Genomic DNA, 22,018 nt, shown 5'->3' with positions numbered 1-22,018 from the left:
TGTGATGTTGCTGGCGGAGATGTAATTGATTCTTCGACTTGCGGAGGAGCTTTATTTGTTGATAACGGAGGAAAGTTAGTTTTATATCAATGTTCTTTCACTAATTGCTCGTCTTCTTCTCATGGTGGTGCTGTTTTCTGCAAAAACAGTGAATTTTTTTCTGTAACTGGGTGTAACTTTACAAATTGCAGAGTGAAAAAAACAACTGGAGACCAAACTAAAAACTACTGCGGAGGTGGATGCTTTATTTCTTCTAGTGAGGTGGTTTTTAGCAAAACAAATTTCGAAGGTTGCTCATCAACGCATACATCAGGAGCTCTTCATATATCAAACTCCTCAAGAGATGGAAGTTCTATAAGCGATAAGGAAGATGTCACTGTTGAAAATTGTGGTTTTAGAAATTGCTCTGCTGAGTCATATGTTGGAGGTGCTGTAACTGTGGAATGGAGCACACCAAGCGAAAAATGGCTCGAGGCCAAACAATTGTGGTCAAACATCTATTTTGAGAATAATACAGCAAAATATATGGGAGGAGCTATCTTTTGTACTCTAAATGAACTTGAGGATGTTCCTCTTTCAATTATGTGTGCATTAAAATCTCACACACAGACTTCTTCTTTTAAAACAAGTGAAACTCAAAAACAAACAAAGAATACTTTATCGCATCCATTTTCTTTCTGTTTTTTTCATAATAATTCTGCAGGTTTACACGGCAACTGTGTTCTGTTATGGGACACAGCAGTGTCTGTTGAGCAATCTCCATTCAGGATATCTTTTTCCACAAGTAAAGATAATGTTGCTTCTCATTTCATAAGACGATTCCAAATCGAAGAAAAATGGATACCACTCTTTACAACTCTTTATGTTAGTCAAAATGATTCATTAAGTAGCGATGCTCTGTTATGTGGACTTGATTCCAGTGAAAAACTCTGCCAGTCCTTGTCATTCACTGTTCAGCAAGAGAATTCAATGGATCAATTTACTGTTATTGTCAATGACGATACTGTGTATGAAAGCAATTCAATTGTTATTGGGAAAAAACAGATTGTAATAACATCTGAAGAAAATACTCGAGCATCTGTAGTTGTGGCTTTTTCACTGTCTTCGACCATTGAACACAACAGTGCGTTTTTTGTTGAAGATGGATCGTTGGAAGTCAACCATATTTCGATTATTCGAAATGATACGACTGCTTCAAGAGACTTGTCTCTATTTGCTGTGGAAACAGTTATTCCTTCAAGCAATGTTGCTTGTCTTTTATTGAATGATTGCGAAATTAAGCCAGTCGATAATCATTCTCCGTCAAAGTCATTTAATGCTTCTTTCGTAAAAGTTGTAAATGGCTTTGTTTCATTTCATGAAGTATCCATCAGCAATTTCTATTTATTAGGATTTGGTCTAATCGATTTTTTCTGCAATCAAACAGAATATCCAAATTCCAATCAAGATGATAGAAATTTTCCTTTTATCGAAATCGATTCTTCAACATTTGCAAATATTACAAGTTCAAGAAGTAACGTTAACATGGTAATGCATTGTATATCAGAAAAATCAGCGCCAATAACAACAGTTATTTCTAATAGTTCTTTTAATTGTTGTTTATCTGCTGAAAATATTGGGACAACAGCATTATTTGAAAATTGCATTGTTAATATTACCAACTCCGCAATATGTGGTTCTAAAACTTCATCTTTATCATCTCTTGCCATGCAATCTCTCGCACTTTCAGGAGTTAAAAGTGATTCTTCAATACATCGACTCCAAATTGGCACAACTGATCCAATTTGTCAGTGGGATTCTTCTCTCTTTCTTTTAGCAAATTGCAGTACAAATATTCGAAATTTCACCATTTCAAACGCTGTTAATGGGGCAATTACCGTGTCTGGCGGTGATGCGGAAATATCTGCACTTCATTCTTCTAATAACCTAATTTCATTTCCGAATTACCCCTCATTGCAACGAAATATTCTTTGTAAGGATAATGCCTCTTTAATTATTTCTTCTTTATATGATAATTCCTCAATTACAGATGTAGATTCTCTATGGATATTAAATAAAGGCTGTAGTATTTTTCGATTTAATGAAGAAATTATTTCTTCTTATTTTTTCATTCCTCGAATCGACGAATACGAAAATGTTACTGAAAATTGGCAAGATTCTAATGAAATAAAGATATTACTAAAAGGAAAGCATTTATTCCCTTGCAATATTAGTTGTTCCGTTTCAGTAATTAGTAATTCATCGAATGAAGTTCGCTCAACAACAGAACTTTCAACTCTATCTTCAGTCAATGAAACAGCACTTTCGGTTTCGATTCCTTCTTCTGTTATTTTTTTCGCTGAAAGAAGTGATTACATCGTTGCAACACTCTTTCAGTGGTCAGGCAATCCAACTGAAAAGCATTCGACATCATCGATTGTTGTGAAGGATTCTCTTCCTCCAATAGTTGATGATGATTCTGCTGCGCGATTGAAAAAATATCTCCCTTTGATTATTTCTCTTTGTGTATGTGTTCCTGTTGTTATAGCTGTTGTTATAATAATTATTTGCCTCGTAAATCGTAATAAGAAAAGGAAAATGGAAGAAGATTTGAGAAAAGAAAAAGAAGAAGAAGAAAAGCGAAGAATGCGCCAACAACGAGAGGAAGATGAAGCAAAACTATTAGCAGAAAGTAGAAATAAAAAGGAAGATGAAATTCTCGTTAATAATGATATCGTTGAAGAATTTAGAGACGAACTTGTTCAAGAAGATGCTTATGTTGATATCAGTAAGCTCCTTAATGAAATTTCAAAAGGAGATGCAGATGGTCATATGCTTTCTACAAATTGGGAAGATGCTTTGAGTTCCGACAAATCAGAAGCTGAAGAATTGCTACGCCAACTTAAAATTCCTGATAATTATTGATTAGGAAATTTTTTTATTTGAATTTTTGAAATCACAGTTTGCAAATATCGGAAGTTTCCATTTTTCCATCGTGTTATACTATTTATCGAGTTTTTCTTTAATTAATAATTGGGTGAAAAGAGTGTTTTTATTATTTAAAATTTTTGAATAGAATTATTTGTTTTCTATGGTTGCTTTTGTTTATCATTTCAGAAAAATTAATTCCATTTCAAAAATCACTTTTGTTCAAATCATAGCTTCACTTTTTTTCTTTCTTTAACAAATGGGTCAAAATTCTTGTTTTTTTTAAAGAAAACAACGATTTGTTCCAAACTATTACACCAAAAATAATTCAAAGTCGAAAAAGTTGCAAACGAAATCGAAAAACATTCTATCAAAACGAAATTTTGAAAAAAAAATAAACGTGGGTGATTATTTATGAAAATCACATTTTTTCTTTCAAAAATTTCGGTTCGAAAATTTCTTTTGAATGTCAACAAAAGAACAATGAGAAGTGAACAGGTATATTCAAGACCTCTTTATTTTCATTTCGTATCATGCATTTGTTTTTGAAACAGAAATGATAATTTTATCATCTGAATTCAAAAACACATCCCATTGACAAACTATCTTTTAATAATCAATACTCCGAAAAAAAATATGATTTCATAAATAATGACCCACGTTTAATAGAGAGAATTCAACTGAAGTAAAATAATGTTATTCTGTTTTTGGAAATATTATCAACAATGTTTGTGTTGTTGATTTGGGGCAAAATATTTCACTTAAGGCATTTTCATTGGAAAAATTTGCACTTTTCATTGACTTTTTGAGATCAAAAAACACAATAAAAATGGGATTATTTTTCGACATTGTTGAAATGTCACAATACTTTATGTTTTGATTTCAACGATGCATGTTTGCGGATATAAAAACAAAATTTATTTTGAAATCTGAGAACGCGAAATAAAGTCATGAGCGAAACAATTTTTTCATGCTTTGTGCATAAAAAGCTTGAAAGTCCGTATTTTCCCCCATTTGCAAAATGATACATTTTCAATTAAAAAAAAAAAAAAAAACCCTGCACGACGAAGAGACAAACACATTTTGAATTTTCTGTGAACAACGTATAAGTGAGGTACATTTGATTTAAAAGTTTGAAAAACAATCTAAATTTTCATTGAATAGTTGCTTTTATTTTTGTAAAGTTGAACTTGTCTTTTTATTCATTATATTTTTTTGTTACTGGAAATTTTTATTTGCATATCTTTTACAAACCTTAAACAAATATATTCAATATTAATTTTGAGCACATGTTACACTTGCCATCATAAATTGATAGCAACAAACAGAAACAAAAATAAAAAATATAACAAAATTTGCCAAAATCCATAATAAAAAACAAATTAATGAAAAATTTAATCAACAAAAAATTATAAATTTATAACGTCTTACAAAAAAGTCCAGAAGTGATCAAAATAATAAAATTCAAAATAAAGAACAATTGAAGTGCGTGTGGAAAATAAATGAAATTGCGCGGATATTTAAATCAAAGAAATTAAGTTGTCAAATTAACAAGAAACAAATAAAAAAGACGCAAAAATTCACTAGACAAATAAAATCAACAGAAACGAAAAAACGATAAAATGATAAAACAATTAAAAAATTCACAATAAATGAATACCAAAAAATAATAAAATATTATTAACAATAGAAAAAAGATCTAAAATAAGAAAAATATTTCAACTACGAGACTCAGTCGAAACATTTATAAAACAAGTCCAAAATACAAGAACGCATAATTGAGGTCACCGGAGCATGTAATTCACTTTTCAACTATTTTGGTAAATAAAAAGCGAATCGCATCACATCAAATCAAATGCAAATTTAAATTTAAATTGAAACAAAACACGTGAAAAAAAGAAAAGAAAAAATTTAAACAATAAATCAAATAATATATTAGAGGAGTTATAGACAAATGTTTGCAATACGTAAAATTTAAATTTATTTTTTTCAAGAAATTGATGTTAATATATAAAAAACAGACTGATGAAACTGTAACATAATAAAACGATTATACCATGAAAATTGACGAAGTTAGTAATAATCAAAAAAAAATTGCGCTGTGAAATCATTGAGTACCCGATAGTTGTAGCTTCCACGTGATGCATTTGGAACTTGTATTAATTATTTAACGATCTTTTGTCAAATAAACCAAATGTCAAACACAAAATAAATAATTATCAAATTATCATCTTAAGTTAGATAAATAAAATAAACATCAATTTGCCGAATCAAACGAAATTTCTGTCTTTTTTAACTTTTTGGGTAAGGTCTGTAAAAAGTCTACTGGATCTTTGAAACGTACAGTTGTCTTACAAGTAAAAATGCTTGCGTAAATTATCTCACATGCTTAACTAGATTCAAATTCATTAATTTATTATGCTGGTGTTCTTAGATTTCATTGTGTATTGCTGTAAAATTCAAAAGGAATCCAACATTTTACCTACGAAGTTGCGCTGCGACTAAAATATGTTATCATAATTGTAAGCATTCAGATTTTGAACAACTGTTTTCAAAATCTCACTGAATTTATTGTGACACTTTAAAGGTAATAATCCTTTTAAGTGTTCTTTCAATTAATTATTTCAATCACTAACATTCCGCAAATTGAGTTGAATGAATACTTATTCTTCATCTACGAAAACCTTACTATTTCCAAACTTCTATTCAGTATGGACAACTTTAATTTCTTCTTCTTGTGTAACTGTTGCAACAGGATTCGCTGAAATTTGATGTTCAATATTATCTTGGTTAGATGAGGAAGAAGATGCAGAATCAGAAGAAGAAGAAGGTGGAATAGAAGAAGTTGAACAACTTGGAGTGCATGTCGATTCCTGCGATGGTGTTTGCTTAACTCTCACGTTTTGCTCATGAATTTGAGTAGTTGGAGGTGTTGTAACCCATCTTTGAACAATTCGATATCTCAATTCCACAACAGCATCCCATTCAGCTCTTGAGATGTATGTGTTCCAACCTAATTTGTTAAGCATAAAAACTTCGGAAACGTTGAGATGATTTAATGGAAATCCAAATCGAACTGACCAATATGAATTTGAATAAGGCACGTCTGTCGTAATTGTTTTATTAACAAGTAATATTGCAGTCATCAATGCCATAGCTACATTTGATTGATTTAAAACAAATGGAATATCATTTGCACCTCGAGTAAGAACTCGTTCGATCAATACAAGCGCCTGAAGCAACTCTGTTTCAGTCATTTTCATTTTCATTGACATCACGACCATCATAGAATACAAGTTCTGCGCAATAGAATTAGAAAGTTCTGAATCTGCATATTCCCTTGGGGACCAATTGGTAAAATGCGTTTGAGGAAATAATATTGCTCCAGTTGAAGGATCAACATGCTGAAAAACTTGTTCTGGAAGAATTGAAGAAGAGATAACAAAATGATAGGGATCTAGAAGGCATTGATATCCAAGAGGATTAAAACCATGCGGTGAGGTTTCATTAAGTTTGGAAGTTTTATCGGGATCTCGGAGCACGTACGGAGAGTTTAAAAACGGATATTTTAAAGTGTAAGCAACAGATCTGCCAATGTAATGCGAAATAAGCCTCATGGTTTTATCCGACATTGGCGTATCGTCCAAGACGATAATTGGAGGAGAAGGATGAGGAAAGGCCTGAAGAAGCACTGCCTGTTCCTCCGGATGGTTGTTTTCAGATTGCATTGCATTCATCATTGTTTTATTATTAAGCAAATTTGTCGAAACAATCGCTGAAGAAAACATCAAAAAACGCTTAGAACAACGTCAACAGATAGAATTATAACTTATGGGTTCTTTTTTGAGAAAAAATATTATGGATAGAATTTTATTTTGGCTTTTTGAATATCTATTTGTATATGTTAAAAATGAAAGTATATCAATACTTATAACGGGTTTCTCCCGAGATTATTCATTCGGAGAATTATTTCTATTTATAATAAAAATCGGAAAAATCGAAGTACTCCACTTGAGGAGATCATTTTGGCTTGGAGAATGCACAAGAATCATGAAATTTATCAATAAATTGCTGTATGATAGCTTCTGCTCCCGGACGAATGAGGAGATGCGAATCATCAAGAACAGTTATAATAAATGGAGGCTCGTCTGATTCCTAAAAAGGCAAAACAACTTTCATTGAACAAATAGATATGCCCAAAGAAAATCATACCTTTTCATATTTGAGAATTAGTTCTTTAATTGTTGGATCACTGAAAAAGAGAATTTATATAAAATATTGAAAATATGTGAACTGATATTGCTATTTACTTTGTTTTCAAAACAAACCATTCAAAAAAAACTCCTTCAGTGATGTTCAAAGTCATAAATTTGAAAGAATAAATATTTTCTTTCAATTGACTTTTGAAGAATTTTTCTTGAAAAATTAAGGTTATGTGAAAGCTGAAAATTACAATCTTTGAATGTTGTGATGTGCGATCCAGGAAAAAAAAATATCCAAAAATGTCCAAAACCAAAAATTTGAAACAGTGATAATATTTAAAAAAATTTTTTTATTTCCGACTCATCGATAATAATTATGCACTGAAAAATGATGCAAAATCAACAGCAGGCTGCTGACCTGTCTGTGTATTTGAAGGAGAAGACGCGGCAGACGCATTTGTGCCCTGCGAAGGCGCTGAGGCTGGGCTCGGAGCAAAACTGAAGAAAGACGCGGCATCCACAGCAGGTGATGGGGCAGAAGAAGCAGAAGAAGCAGAAGCAGAAGAAGAAGAAGAAGAAGAAGAAGAAGAAGAAGGAGCAGAAGCTGGTTGAGTTGCGTTGAAGCTGAAGGAGAAAGAAGGAGTGGGTGAGTGATTGGCTGGGGCAGACGGAGCAGACGGAGCTGAAGAAACTGATTGATTCTGTTGGGTTTGTTGCTGTTGTTGCTGTTGTTGTTGAACTGGAGCAGAGGAAGAGGAGGAAGAAGAAGAAGAAGAGGAAGAAGAAGGGAAGTTGAATGAAAATGAATCGCCTCCGAAAAATGAAGCGGCAGAAGAAGAAGAAGAAGATGATGATGATGAATTATCAACAGGATTTGCTGCAGTAGAAGAAGCAGCAGTAGTTGAAGAAGGAGAAGGTGAAGGAGAAGGTGAAGAAGCACTCACAAAAGCAGAGGAAGAAGCTGTTGAAGAAGAAGAAGATGATGAAGGCATCGGAGCAACAGCTGTCTGACTTGCTGGCTTTTCTTTCTCAGATTCTTCATCTCCATCGTCTTCTTCCTCTTCCTCTCTCTTCTTCGCTCCTTTCTTCCCTTTCTTCTTCTTCGCTCCTTTTTTCCCTTTCTTCTTCTTCCCTTTCTTCAAATCAGCAAACGGGTCCAGAAATTGCATAGGCGCATTCAGCAACTGCCTCCTCCTCTCTTCTTCTGCCTCTTTCTCTGCTCTTTCCAGTTCTTCTGCTTTTCTTCTCAGCTCAGCCGCCTCTTCTTCCTCTTTCCTCTTCCTCTCTCTTTCTGCTTCTGCTGCTGCTTCTTCTTCTCTTCTCCTTCTTTCTGCCTCTTCTGCCTCTCTTCGCTGGCGCTCTGCTTCTTCTTCTTCTTCTCTTCTCTTTCTCTCTTCTTCTAATCTAATTCTTTCTCTTTCTCTTTCTCTTTCTCTTTCCTCTTCTTCTTCTCTTCTCGCCTTCTCTTCCGCTTCCTGCCTCTTCCTCCTCTCCTCCTCCTCTTCTTCTTCCTTCGCTCTTCTTCTTCGCTCTTCCTCCTCTTTCTCCTTTTCTTCTTCTTCTTTCTCCTTCTTCTGCTTCTCTTCCACAACACCCCATCCACCAAAGCCTGCAAAGCCAGTTGGAATCGCCTGAGTAGAAGAGCTTGTGTGTGTTGGAGTATTCACTGCATTCTGTTGAGTTACTCCTCCTCCTCCTCCTCCTCCAAATGAGAAGAAGGCAAAACCAGAGGAAGAAGAAGAAGAAGAAGGAGCAGGTGATTGTACAGCAGCTGGAGTTGCAGAAGCTGGAGTTGATGAGCCAGAAGAGCCGAAGAATCCGAACATATCAGCAGATGCTGTCTCTGTTTGTTGTTGTTGTTGTTGCTTCTGTTGGAAAGAGCTTTCTTGTTTAATTTCAGTCATTTCTGGCTTTTGTGACTGGGCTGAGTTCATCTGGGAGAAGATGGTTGGTGGATTCGGATGGGACATGGTAGAGGAATCTGAAACAAATGAAGAAGAAGAAGAAGAAGAAGAAGAAGAAGATGATGATGATGATGAAGGTTCAATAGAAGACGAACTAACATTCTGCTGTCCGAAGAAGATGTCAAACGAAGCTGAAGTTGAAGCTGTGTCTTTCTGTTGTTGAGGAGCAAGCTGGCTGCCTCCACTACCAACAGCAGAAGAAGGCGACAGCATTGACGATGGAGTTGAAAAGGAGGTATTTGTGGCTGGAGTGGAAGGGGCGGGGGAACTGAAAGAGGAAAAGTCAAAAGCAGCAGCAGCTGTTGTTGATGCTGATGCTGTTGATGATGTTGCTGTTGGTTGAGAATGAGGTAGCTGTGCTGTTGAATCATTCATAGAAAATGGCATTGCAGAAGAAGAAGAAGAAGAAGAAGAAGATGATGATGGAGAAGAAGAAGAAGGCGAAGAAGCACCTGAGCCAAACATATTCAGATTCTGGTTGTTTGCCGGGGAGAACGAAGACAAATCTCCAGCTGGCTTCGAAGAAGGCGCTGGCTGGAACCTTTCAAACATCTGAGAAGATTGAGAAGATTGAGATTGCAGTGTTTGCTGTGTCATTTGTGGCATCTGATTGAATGAATTATCGTCCATCTTCTGGAAACCAACCAATAATTCACCAGAGCCCATGGCATCGTGTGACATGGAGGAAGCAAATGGAGCAGAAGAAGAAGAAGAAGCAATAGAAGACGATATATTCATCTTCTCCTGTATTGCTCTCTGTGATTCTGCTTTCATTTCCTCCATCTTTGCAGCTTCGGCTTTTGCGTGTTCTAAAGAGGCAGTTGTCAATTGGATGGAGACAGTGAGGCTGAAGAGACGGTTGGACAAGTCACTCAGCTCGCGGATTTGACTGGCAATCTGTTGAGAGAAGAGAAGAAGATGAAAAATAAATAAAAAATAAAATAAAATATTGAATAAAAAAAAAAAAAAAATAGAATACGCAATATAAAATAATTGAAATGACAGGTACATTCAATAAAGAATTGTTTAAACACATTATTTTCCGCATATATAAAGCCTTTTCACTATTTTCACATATTTTATATGAATTTTCTTTCAAACCTGTTTTTTCATCGACTCCTCCATTCTGCCATCATCTTCCAGCTGTTCCTTCAACCTCTCCTCTTCTGCCTTCAGCTCAGCTATCTTCTGCTCATTCTTCCTTTCCATCTCTTTCAATTGAGGAATCATCGATGGAACATCTGGCAGAGGCTGAGGCAGAGGCTGAGGGTGAGGCATATTGATATTGCTAACATTGCTAACACTGCTGATGCTGCTAACATTGCTGATATTGTTGTTATTCATATTCTGCTGTGACATATCAGGAAACTGTGATACACTTTGTGGATTCGTCGAATTCATTGATGTCATAGAAGCCATAGGAGACTGAGAAGGTTGTGAAAATTGATTGTATTGAGAATACTGGTTAGCTTGTGGAGACTGAAGAGCTTGATTAGACTGAGCAGACATAACATTGAGAGAAAGGGCAGGTTGCTGTGCAGACTGAGAAGAAGAAGAAGAGAAAGGAACATTCGGATGGGGCTCTGTTTCTGACTGGAAGTGGAACATCTGCCCAGTCTGCTGTGGCTGTTGTTGTTGTATTTGTGGTGATTCTTCCTTTTGTGTGTTGGAGAAGCCGAAGGAGCTGGCATCAAATGAAGAAGAAGAAGAAGAAGAATTGGCAGAAGAGGCAGAAGGTGAAGCAGAAGATGAAGACATTGCCATGAGCGATGAATTAAACGAGAACGAAGCTTGTTTCTGAGCAGAATCTGGCTCTCCTGCTGACATTGAAGTAAACAAGTCATTTGCTGCCTCATTCGACATCCTTCTCTGCATCGACGCTGCAGACGAAGGAGGAGGAGTGCTTGGGGTTGATGAGACAAATGAAGAAGAGGAAGAAGAAGAAGAAGAAGAAGGAGAAGAAAAAGAGGAAAGAGAAAACGAATTGCTCATTGTTGAAGATGCTGAAGAAGATGATGATGAAGACGAAGAAGAAGGAGAAGGAGAAAAAGAGCCAGTTGGTGTGTTTGACTGCTGGGATGAAGAAAACATGGACATCAATGGATCATCTGAAGGATTAGATGGATTAGATGGAGAAGTCATTGGAAGAGAAGGTGTAGCGTGCTGAGTGTGGGAGGAGAACACAGAATGTGATGAATGCACTGAGGCTGTGTCTGCAGAAGAAGAAGAAGAAGAAGAAGAAGCGGTTGATGATGAAGATGCTGAAGAGGAAGGAGGAGCAGCAGCAGAAGAAGAAGAAGGGGAGGAGGAAGAAGAGGAAGATGATGATGAAAACAGAGAAGAAGGTAGAGCATCACCCAGCATCGACTGGAATGCCGACGTAATCGACGAGATGAGTGGATCTTCTGTTTCCTCTTCCTTCGGTGCTTGGGCAGGAGCTGGGGCAGGTGCAGCAGAAGAAGAAGGAGCAGTTGTTGTCATAGGAGTCTGTGACTGCTGCATACCTGGATACATCTGCTGAGCTCCTCCCTGTGTGCTCTTTCCGCTTTGGTCCATTCCAAAACCAAAGCCGAATCCCTGGTGAGGTTGCTGATTTGGTTGTTGTTGTTGTTGTTGCATCGGAGCCTGCTGCGGGAAATCACGCATTCCACCATATCCGCCAGCACCTGGTGCTCCTCCTCCAACTGCTCCTCCTCCTCCGATCATTCCTTGCTGCGAATACGGCGGAAGCTGCTGCTGCGAAAAAGAGCCTCCAAGCATCCCTCCACCAGCATTCATTTCACCTGCGCCTGAAATGCCCATCATCTGCTGCCCATACATCGGAGACTGCTGTGAACTTGGTGCCTGTGAAAATGAAGATTGCCTCGAAAACGACTGAGCGCCAACATTTGCTGGAGGAGCAGGCTCTGAAGCAGGCGCGGGTGCTGCAACGGGCAAATTAGGAAGACTGGTAAGGATTGACGGTGGAATTTCTGGTGGTATGGGAACGCCTTTCTTTTTCTGATTTGCCAAAAACACAATTGCCACAAATGTATCTTTTGTAATCGTCCCGTGCTGTGGATTCAATAACTGCAAAAGCTGCATTGCATCATCCATCATTGAGCCGTTTTTAACAAGAAAATCTCGAACTTTCTCTTCTTTCATAAATGGAAGTCCAACAGATCCTTGATTAAACACAGTTCTCAATTCATCGATTTCTGATTGGGGAATTGAATAAGGATCAGACGGAGGTTGTGGTTGAACAGGAGCTTGGCTAGGAGTTGCTTGATATGGAGAGGGTCCAATCGGTCCAGAAGCCTATGAAAAGTTATAAACATGAAGTGTGCCAATAAATAATAAATATAAAAGCAAACTGTCTGCTGAAATACAGGTGTCGATGGATCTAAAAAGCATGTTTAAAGAAAAGTGTTAAAAATAATTAAAATGAGTTGTATTTAATCATTTTCAAACCTCTATAAGATCGAATAACATATGGATCCCTGATGTTCAATCCACGTTGAACCATTGCAATAAGCCTAAGCGCATAAAAAAAGTCATTTTTAGTGAGGAATGGTGTGTTTGGCTGTGCGCTTTGCGACCAAATATATCCAAGTGCTTGCCGAGGAATATTCGAAGATTCCAGGACCATTGCTTTTGACATCGGAAATACCCCTCCTTCACTCCATAAATTGAAGTAATAATTGAAGCATTGCTGTTCTTCTGAAGTGTAGGGTGGACCTGTTTCGCGGTTGGTCAAAGGTTGCATGTGCGTAACACTTCTTTGTATTTTATATTATATTATGGCTCAAGCAAATATTTTTTGCCAAAATAATTATCTGGACTATGAATTATAAAGGAGTGCAAAAATAAAATTCAATAAATCAAACAATATTCAAAGTCACATTTCACTGAGGGATTAACAATTTCTTTCAGTTGAAAACTGTTTTTTCCAATTGTTTTCTTTCATCGTTCTTTCAAAAAATTTCAACAATAAAAATAAAACTAATTTTATAATTTTCTGTGATAAAATATGTTTTTTCGTTCCAAAAAATTAAATGAAAATGTCTCCCACATCTCAATCCAGAATGTCTCATTATAATCATTATTATTGTAGGACATTTTTTTGAAAAACTTTTGTTATTTTAAATCTCCACTTTTTTTTTCTCAAAATTCGTGAAGTTTTCAATTTTCGACGAAGTGTTTTTTTATTCGCATGTGAAAGTGGATGTTTCCTCTAAAACTGCAAGATAAGAAAACTACAAAAGAGTCGTGATTAAGAAGCGAAAAAAAGAATTATACACCTTTTTTTTTTAGAAAAACCTTAATGTTCAGAAGAAGAGCTGAAAAAAAACGAGGACAGAAGAAATGAAGCTTTAATAAAAATAACTTCACAGTTAACATTGAAAAAAATTTGCTTGAATACTCAATTATTTGTGAGCTACTAATGAAAACAATACAAAACAAAACAAAAAAACAAGCAAGCAAGCAAGAAGGAAGAAAAGCATCTGAGACAATCTTAATAAGCGTTCATTTACAACACATGCAAGTCGTGCCAAATATAAAATAAATAAATAATTATTATAAATTTTTATTTTTGAAATTATTAATAAATTCATTCAAAATGAAGTTATTTTTATTTTTTATTTTTTTATTTTTTTTTCATTCTCTAATCCTCTTTGATTACAATAGCCTTTTCAGTTCTTCTTCCCCAGGAAAATCCACCTGAATAATATTCTGATTTCTTCTTCTTCTTCTTCTTCTTTTCCTCCTCTTCTTCTTTCGATGCCTTCGTTATCAACTTTCCGGTTGTCCAGTCGAAATCTGTCGTATTCTCCCAGAACGCAAACCGCGCTTCTTCACTTGCATCTTTCCCTTTCTTTGCCGTTTTCCCTTCCTCTCCTTCTTTCTCTGCTTTTTCTGCTTTCGCTTCACTTCCACTGCCACTTCCGCTTCCACAATACACATCAGCAAACATCTTCGTGTCCACCAAGTCATTCGCGATCCTGTCCAACGGTGAGTCTGCATATGCTGACAGCTCCACCAGAATCGATGAAAGAGAGTGCCAAACATCTTCTGCACTCGCATCCACTGTGAACGCCACAATACGCGGCTCAGTCGTCCGCAGCCGGACAGTCAGGCTCTTCACAGTCTTCTTGATCAGGTCGGAGACTGCCAGCTCTTTCGTCTGAAGCTTCTCAATGCGCTCTTCAACAGCCTTGTGCCGCAGCTCAAGATATTCTGAGCAGCTCATTTCGGGTTGGGGCTTTTCTGCTTCTGATGCTTCTGGTTTCACTTCTGGTTTCTTCTCATTATCATCGCTTTGCATTGTATTAGCATCAGCATCAGCATCAGTATTAGTATTAGTATCAGCATTCGCATTCGCCTTCTGATATGCCGCAGCTCCCTTTTTGATGCACTTGAGCAACGCCGGGTTCGACGCTCCGTTAGTGCTCAAGGCTTCGATCTCCCTCGCCTTTTGCTCTTCCCACGCCTTCTTCACCTGCAGTGTCATCAGCACTTTGCCGCTGAAGTCAGTCTTGTACATCCAGTTGAAGATGTGCTGGTGCACGGTGCGGAGGAAGTCTTCTTTGCCGTCGCCTTTCTTCAGCTTGATGAAGAACGAGCGGTGGGACAGAGATACAGAGGCATACGTTGTCGAGTAGCTCAGCATGTACTGCGAAAGCGGGGTGATGAAGTGGACAGGGATGAGGCGGTACACCTCAGTCGCTGGGTGCTTCGGAATGGATGTGATAGAGGAATCAGAAGAGGAAGAGGAAGAGGAACAGGTTGTTGAAGGTGTCTGACTATCAGGCTGAGCTTCGGTGGGCTTTGGTGCTTCTTTATTTGCGCTGTCATCACCTGCATTACCAGCACCAGCTGTTTCGGTTGCTTCAACAGCTTTACCAGTTGCATCAGCTGCGTCTGCTTCCATCTTATTTTCGCTGTTTGGCTTTGTTTGTTCATCTTCATCGTCATCTGAATCAGCAGCTGAGCGGGTGTTGCTTTTTGCTTCTTCGGCCTCGTCCTTCAACGAAGGCGCTATTTGGTCATCAGGAACAAACTGAGGGGAAAATAAAATAAAATAAAATAAAATAAATAAATAATAAAAAATAATCATGATTATGCAATAAAAACAATAAAACAAATAATTCAAATAATTCCCTTTCCCTGTCCACATACCTCAACACGAGGAATTGTATGAGTTCCGTATATCGCCTTGTATGGGCGTGTAGGCGGCACAATGAATGATTTATGATCAACAAAGTAGTGTGCCATCTTCACCACTCGCATCGGCATGGTGGCAATGTCCAATGGAGTAAACTCAACCAGATCATCTTTAATAAGATCTTCATCTTCTTCTTTCTCCTCTTTTCCCTTTTCGTCTCCACTTGATTCGCTATCGTCTGATTCTTCATTCGCTTTTCCTGTTTTCTTTTGCTTCTTCTGTTTTTTCATCATCTTCGCCTTCTTCAGCTTCTTCGCATCTGACACCCTCGTCATCACGCCATCTGTGTCATCATCAATCAAATCACTTGAGCTGTCGGAGAGACTGTCTGAGTCATCGTCTATGCCTGTCCTTCCGATATTCCTCATCCTCCGCATTTTGTTCAGCTTTCCTCTGCGGCGAACATCTCTTCCTTCGCCATTCAGGTCATCTGTCTCATCATCATCGAAGTCATCATCATCGTCACTACTGTTATCGTCATCTTCTTTTGCATCTTCTTTTGGTTTGGCTTCTTCTTTGGCTTCTCCTTCTTCATTTAATTTGTTTTCTTCACCTTCCTTTTTCTCCTCTTCTTCTTTCTCCTGCAGCTTCTTCTTCTTCTCTTCTTCCTTTTCCTGCCTTCTTTTTTCTTTTTCCTCCGCTTTCCTCTTCTTCTCCTCTTCCATTTTCTTCCTCCTCTCTCCAAGCTCCACCGTCCTCACAGACTTCGCTCTTCTGCTGTATTTCACAATGCTCTTCTCATCCTTCATCAGTTCTTTCCTCACACATTCAATAAGGTCACCCACAGTCGCCTCAAACGGCACAGCCACTTTCACCTGTGCAATGCACCGCACATACTGGTCATACACATCCAGCTCAAGATGGTCCTTCTTGTTGTACTCCTCCAGCTCTTCATCAAGCAGAATGTAGCTCAGTGGATAGTTGTATGTGTAGTAGGTATATGCCCCTCTTTGCGAGGAGGCATACGGATTCGTCATGTCCCCCACCGTTTCATTGGTGCTCGGATCGATGTCTGCTTCTTTGCTGTACCAGTCTTTCTTCATCAGCTTGATACGAGACGCTGGATGATTCACTTTCTCTGAGAAGGCGGCAATAAGCTCGGGATATTTGCTTCGCTTGTCGATCTTCACGTAGATGCTTTTGGCCTGGTGGGAATGAATCGAATTCATTCAAGTATTTTGATAAAAGAAGAGCAAAATATTGATAAAATGTAACGATATCATTGTCAAATAAAAAAACATGAATTACAAAAATCAATAAATAAATAATATCACATTAAAGTCAAGTTTAATAAATAAATAAATAAATAAATAAATAAATAAATAAATAAATAAATAAATAAATAAATAAATAAATAAATAAATAAATAAATAAATAAATAAATAAATAAATAAATAAATAAATAAATAAATAAATAAATAAATAAATAAATTAATAAATGAATGAATGAATGAATGAATGAATGAATGAATAAATAAATAAATAAATAAATAAATAAATAAATAAATAAATAAATAAATAAATAAATAAATAAATAAATAAATAAATAAATAAATAAATAAATAAATAAATAAATAAATAAATAAATAAATAAATAAATAAATAAATAAATAAATAAATAAATAAATAAATAAATAAATAAATAAATAAAAATATTAAAAAAAAGTACAAACCGTTTTGTTGTGATAGTCTTCGAACTCCACAGTCATCTGATTGTCTTTGTATATCTGCCAATTCTTCGCCAGTTTGTTAGGCGATTCAGCCAGCTCTTGCTCTGTTGGCCTTCTTTGCACCAAAATTTCATCACCTAAACTCAAACTAGCTTCTTTCCCAGTCACTTTATGAGTCGTCACTTGCTCATCCTCTTTGTCTCTGGCTTTGTCTTTCTTCTTCATTTCATCATCATCTTCATCATCATCATCACTTTCTTCTTCCTCTTCCTCTTCCTTTTCTTTTGCCTTTCCAGATGTGAGCAGCTCAATCTCTTTGCCAATGCGCTTATCAAAGTGATACAGCACAATGTTCTCTGCTGTCAGTGGTGATGGCTCAGCCCATTCAATTCCTTGCTCTTCTTTCTCCTTCTGCTCCACCTCTTTCTCCTTCTCTGCAATCTCTGCCTCTTCTTCTTCAATATCTCCTTCCTCCTCTTCGTTGTTGCTGTCTTCTTCTTCTTCATCTTCGCTTTCGTTCTCCTCCTTCTTCTCCTTCTCCTCCTTTTTGCTCTTCTCCTTCTCGTTCTCGCTCTGCTTGCTGCTAATCTTCTTCTGCAGCAACTCCTTCCTCTGCGCAATCTCCTTCTTCAACTCTTCCCTCTCCTTCTGCCTCTTCTCCTTCTCTGCATAAAACTCCTCTTTCCTCTTTGCCGTTGAATTGCTCATCAAACTGCTGATCTGCGGAATGAGCTCAGCCACTTCCCTTCCACTCGACGCAAGCGTCACACGGCCGATGTATCGGATCGTCTTTGAGACTGGCTCAAATTCTTTCACAAACAAATGCACTGGCTCCAGAACTCTGCCATACGTGACCACTTCTTCAAGCTCGGGCTCTTTGGCTGGCTCTGCTTCAGTGCCAGCGTTGGATTCTTTGTCCATTTTGTTCTCTTCTTTTTCTTCTTTTTCCTCTTTCTCCTCTTTCTCTTCCTTCTCTTCTTTTTCCTTGTTGCTTTCCTCTGGTTGCTTCAGCTTCTTCACCACAATCTTCTCTCTGTCTTCATCCACATGCTCTGGCAGCTCTTCCACATAAATGCAGTTCATCACACCCAAAAATTTCTTCGTCAGCTTCGTTCCCGACTTCTTGTCTTGCCAAGCTTCCTTCGCTTTCTCCAGCTTGCTCTCCAGCTCCTTAAGCTCTTCATCTTTTTCTTCGTCTTTCTCTTCTTTCTCTTCTCCTTCCTCCTCGTTCTCGCTCTCTTTCTCCTTCTTCCCTTCTTTCTCCTTCATCTTCTTCAGTTTTTCCTCTCTTTCTTTAATTTCCCTTTCAATCTCTCTGATCTTCTCCATCTCTGCCACTTCCTCATCCGTTCCCCTTCCATCATACGCATCAAACGGCTTGTATCCCTTCGCCTCCGCATACGTTCTGTTCGCTGTGTCCTCAAACAACCGCCAGATCCGCTGCCTCCCAGGCTCAATCTTCAGGTGCTTCTTCAGCGCCAGCTGCAGATCAGCAAAGCACGCATCACGCGGAAGGAACAGCGTCTGCTGTGCTGAGCGCTTCGCATCGAAGACAGGGTCAGCCCCGCGGGCAGGGTAGGACGTGAGCGAGGAGTCGGTGAACACTTTGAAGGCGATGCGTGTTTTGCGCTCTTCCATGGCGACGATGGAGTCGCGAATGTGCTCGGGGATGTCAGACTCTGCCACTTCTTGCAGAATCGTCGGGATGAGCGATTTTTTGATGTACACAAGCATATACGCACTCGACACCTTTGGCGATGTGTATGTGTTTCCGAAATAGTTCCGTGTTACTTCTTTGCCTCCGCCATAGTTCTCGTTCACTGCCTCTTCTTCCGTCGCGACGGAGACGTGCTCGTCGTTGAAGCAGTACCACTTCCCGTTGCACTTCGGCTGGATGTACGCATAGTAATGCCCGCCACCAGCATACCCGCTGTGCACCAGCACTGAATGAAGCACATACATGTGGTCTCCTTCTTTGGAATCCTTCAGCTTTGCGGCTTCGCTCTCTTTCTCTTTCTCTTTCTCTTCTGCTTGCATCTTTGGTGATTTCTCTTCGCCTTCTTCGCTTTTCGGGCTGGTTCCATCTGCTGCTGCTGCAGCGGAAGAGGCGCTCGAAGTGACACCAGCTGATGCTCCTTCTTCATTGTCCTCTTCGCCTTCTTCTTCGCTCTTTGCCTTCTTCTCCTTCTCTTCCTCTTCTGCGCGCTTCTTCTTCCTCTCCTCTTCGATTCTGTTCTCCTCTTCCTGCTTCTGCTTCGCGTCTTCGTCCATATCTCCGTGTTCATCGTGTGCTTTCGCTTTGCCTTTCTTCAGAGCAGCATCAAGTGCAAACGAAAACTTCTCCATCATCTCCTTTGCCAGCGGCGGAAGCACAGCTGGTGCTGAGTTTTCAGGCTCAACATATTCCCCTTTTCTTTTCTTCTCTTCGCGCTCTTTCTTCTTCTTCTCTGCATTGTACTTGTCCATCTCTTCTTTCTCTCTCCGCTTGATCTCTTCGATCTTCTTCAGCTGCTGCTCAGTCAGGTTGATCACATACGGAGACATGTCGAGTTCCACAGGAAACTCAAAGCGGTCGTAGATTTTGACCATCCGCTCGCGCTCCCAGTCAAACTCCCACCGGTTCAGCTGGATGTGCAGAACAGGCGGAAGCTTGGAGAATTTCATGGTCTGTGTTTGTTTATTTTTATTTATTGATTATTGATTGAATGGAATTCAAAGGGAATAATAACAAAAATAAAACATGATGCAATTTGCAAAGATATAAAAATCAGTAAAAAAAAAAATAAATAAATAAATAAATAAAAAATAAAATAAAATATAAAGAAAAAAAGTTCAATTCAAAAATGATAATCTTGGAATATTATGCATTTTAGCTTTTATTAATGTTGTTTTTCCTTTTGACACAAAAACTTCCATGTATCTCTTTCTTTTCTTTTCTATTCTTCGCTTAACTTTCATTTTCACTTTGTTCATTCACCACACAATTTTATTCATTCTAACATACTTTTCCAGCTCTCTGATAGCCATGCCCTTCAGCCTTGTACTTGTTTCCTTCGTCTAATATTTCAGTGGAAGTGTACTGAGCCAGCGAATCCTCAATCCCTTTGCATCCCTTGACAGTAAGGCTGTTATCAGAAATAATCAGAAAGATAATTAATATCATCAATAAATAAATAAAAATTGAAATAAAATAAAATTTATTAAAATAAAAAATAAATAAATAATCGAACTCGAATTATTCAATCAAACAACAAAATTCAAACCTCAAGTCGAAAAATGGCTGTGTGCGTATGCTCTGATAATTCACGTCTAAGCATCTAACTTCTTGAAATGATTCACCTTCTAACAGAAAGTTGAAAGCTCCACGAAACGGTGTGTTCTTCAAGCGCATTTGAAGAAGTCAAGAAAAGAACGTTTCAAGCAGAATACACATATGATATGATATGATATGACATTATTTAATATAATGTCATATAAACATTGGAGAAATAAATCAAATTTGTAATAATAATTGGTTGAACACGTCAAAGACTAAAAGAACAATAGTTTAAAAAAAACCTCAGTTTTTTCCATCAGTCTTTCGAGCAGAATTCGATTAAGCTCGTTCACGTCGTGCTGCTCAAACGCATCCATTGAAGTCCACCCAAATGAACGCGTCAGTTCTTTTGTTGTTGCACTAAGCACGAAGTATATGAGCATAATGATGGAAAGCAAAAACAGATTACAGACAATTAGTTTGTTGAGAAAACATTAAAATTTGAATATATAACTGGCTTTTAATAAGACATCACTTCGCATTCATTATACTCATTAAAAAAAGTTTATTGATATTAGCACGTTGTTAACATAATATAAATTGCATTCTTTTCTTTTCTTTTCTTTTCTTTTTTATTTTATTGTATTTTTCATTCTTGTATATAAATACATACGCTTCTTTTGAAACTTGCAAGTTGTAAAAGAGTCGTTGCAATGCTTCTGCAATCTTTGGCTTTTTCGTTTTATCCGATTCAATCATCATCTCTTTTCCGCTTTCTTCTTCTTCGCTGTCGGCATCAAACGGCATGTGATATACAACCTAAATGTCATTTGAGAATTTAGAAAATTTTCAAACAATTCAAGCGTCAAAAAAATCATAACACCAGCAGATACATATAAATAAGAAACATTAAAATAAAATCTAAACCCATCTAAAAAGCGATGTGTGATACAAGGTTTGCATCAATGAATTTAGATAGCATGTTGCTCCTTGGTTAACCAATCCAATCATTCCTGTTTCTTTCCTGTAATCTTTTCTATAATTACTGTAGTAGGACGAATACGACTTCATTGAATAAGTTTCGAGTTTTATGATCATATGAACTTTTCCTTCATTCAAAAATCCTCCTTCTTCTGTCATTTTCGACTTTTCGACAAACTTCCAATATCCAATGTCGTGATTAGAGTGAGAAAAAGTATGATGGCCATCTATATAAAATTGACGTAAGAAAAAAACTTATAAACAAATATTTCAAACTTCTAGTAATATTCTGTTCCTTATTCTTATTTACCAATGTCATTGAAAATGTTGCATATTTCGAAAAGCCTTGCTTTTCCTTATATGACTATATTTGTATAACATGCAATAAAAACATATTTTTTAAAATAAATAAATTGAATTTGCATACAATGCAATCAATAAAAAACGCATGGTATCTTGCTGATCCAGCGTCGCCAGGACGAGAAAATATTCTCCTATTTTCCAAATAAACGTATTAACGTTTGTTGAAAGTTAAGCATTGCTTTTTTTAACAAACCAATTTAATCCCAACGCTTCCCACGTGTCACTATAAATGAAGTTTTCATCGTCATAGTCAAATATCACATCTGAAGCGTTTGATGTTTCATTATCATCTGAATCTTTCGTTCCGCTTATTGGCATTTTATTCAAATATTGTCTTCTCAGCAATCACTGCTGAAATGATCAAAATATTAGAAAAAAATCTAATATTATGGTAAAATTGATATATTCTAAGTTTGTTTTGCATTTTTTTAATCATGTCTTCTCTACTCATGCACAATTGTTTTTTGAAA

The 22,018-nt window shown here is 37.2% G+C and overlaps 5 protein-coding genes across 5 annotated transcripts; 1 reads left to right on the top strand and 4 right to left on the bottom strand.

The window, feature by feature from the left end:
- Positions 1 to 2,577: 2,577 nt before the first annotated feature.
- On the top strand, positions 2,578 to 3,137 carry MONOS_9081 (uncharacterized protein; the record flags this gene model as incomplete). The annotated part of the gene is made up of 1 exon (XM_067879544.1): positions 2,578 to 3,137. One exon carries the CDS (start codon positions 2,578 to 2,580, stop codon positions 2,902 to 2,904), a length of 327 nt encoding a protein of 108 aa, XP_067733918.1. The 3' UTR covers positions 2,905 to 3,137.
- A 1,037-nt stretch (positions 3,138 to 4,174) lies between these two features.
- Positions 4,175 to 6,740, bottom strand: MONOS_9080 (uncharacterized protein). Its single transcript, XM_067879543.1, has one exon. It carries the CDS (start codon positions 6,693 to 6,695, stop codon positions 5,610 to 5,612), a length of 1,086 nt encoding a protein of 361 aa, XP_067733917.1. The 5' UTR covers positions 6,696 to 6,740; the 3' UTR covers positions 4,175 to 5,609.
- A 187-nt stretch (positions 6,741 to 6,927) lies between these two features.
- On the bottom strand, positions 6,928 to 7,273 carry MONOS_9079 (General transcription factor IIH subunit 5; the record flags this gene model as incomplete). The annotated part of the gene is made up of 3 exons (XM_067879541.1): positions 6,928 to 7,062; positions 7,120 to 7,159; positions 7,236 to 7,273. 3 exons carry the CDS (start codon positions 7,271 to 7,273, stop codon positions 6,928 to 6,930), a joined length of 213 nt encoding a protein of 70 aa, XP_067733916.1.
- A 70-nt stretch (positions 7,274 to 7,343) lies between these two features.
- MONOS_9078 (uncharacterized protein) lies at positions 7,344 to 12,842 on the bottom strand. Its single transcript, XM_067879540.1, has 4 exons — positions 12,524 to 12,842; positions 12,427 to 12,455; positions 10,175 to 12,370; positions 7,344 to 9,970 (listed from the first exon to the last, which is right to left on the bottom strand). Exons 1-4 carry the CDS (start codon positions 12,816 to 12,818, stop codon positions 7,484 to 7,486), a joined length of 5,007 nt encoding a protein of 1,668 aa, XP_067733915.1. The 5' UTR covers positions 12,819 to 12,842; the 3' UTR covers positions 7,344 to 7,483.
- Positions 12,843 to 13,231: 389 nt separating this feature from the next.
- Positions 13,232 to 21,938, bottom strand: MONOS_9077 (putative ubiquitin carboxyl-terminal hydrolase like protein). The gene is made up of 11 exons (XM_067879539.1): positions 21,742 to 21,938; positions 21,613 to 21,679; positions 21,462 to 21,549; positions 21,132 to 21,412; positions 20,878 to 21,023; positions 20,507 to 20,624; positions 20,212 to 20,327; positions 19,953 to 20,073; positions 16,952 to 19,615; positions 15,233 to 16,423; positions 13,232 to 15,113 (listed from the first exon to the last, which is right to left on the bottom strand). Exons 1-11 carry the CDS (start codon positions 21,864 to 21,866, stop codon positions 13,719 to 13,721), a joined length of 6,312 nt encoding a protein of 2,103 aa, XP_067733914.1. The 5' UTR covers positions 21,867 to 21,938; the 3' UTR covers positions 13,232 to 13,718.
- Positions 21,939 to 22,018: the final 80 nt, after the last annotated feature.

This window comes from Monocercomonoides exilis (assembly GCF_001643675.1).
Source record: "Monocercomonoides exilis strain PA203 chromosome Unknown scaffold6-2077815, whole genome shotgun sequence".
Classification (NCBI taxonomy): Eukaryota; Preaxostyla; order Oxymonadida; family Polymastigidae; genus Monocercomonoides; species Monocercomonoides exilis.
This window is presented reverse-complemented; position numbering and strand designations above follow the sequence as displayed.

Coding starts and splice junctions, on each gene's coding strand:
- MONOS_9077 (XM_067879539.1), bottom strand. CDS start 21,866: ATGCCAATAAGCGGAACGAAAGATTCAGATGATAATGAAACATCAAAC. Junction 20,625..20,877: donor TTGCAAGTTTCAAAAGAAGC/GTATGTATTTAT, acceptor CTTCGTGCTTAG/TGCAACAACAAAAGAACTGA. Junction 15,114..15,232: donor ATACAATTCCTCGTGTTGAG/GTATGTGGACAG, acceptor TTTTCCCCTCAG/TTTGTTCCTGATGACCAAAT.
- MONOS_9078 (XM_067879540.1), bottom strand. CDS start 12,818: ATGCAACCTTTGACCAACCGCGAAACAGGTCCACCCTACACTTCAGAA. Junction 12,456..12,523: donor TGTTATTCGATCTTATAGAG/GTTTGAAAATGA, acceptor CATGCTTTTTAG/ATCCATCGACACCTGTATTT. Junction 9,971..10,174: donor AGGAGTCGATGAAAAAACAG/GTTTGAAAGAAA, acceptor TTCTCTCAACAG/ATTGCCAGTCAAATCCGCGA.
- MONOS_9080 (XM_067879543.1), bottom strand. CDS start 6,695: ATGTTTTCTTCAGCGATTGTTTCGACAAATTTGCTTAATAATAAAACA.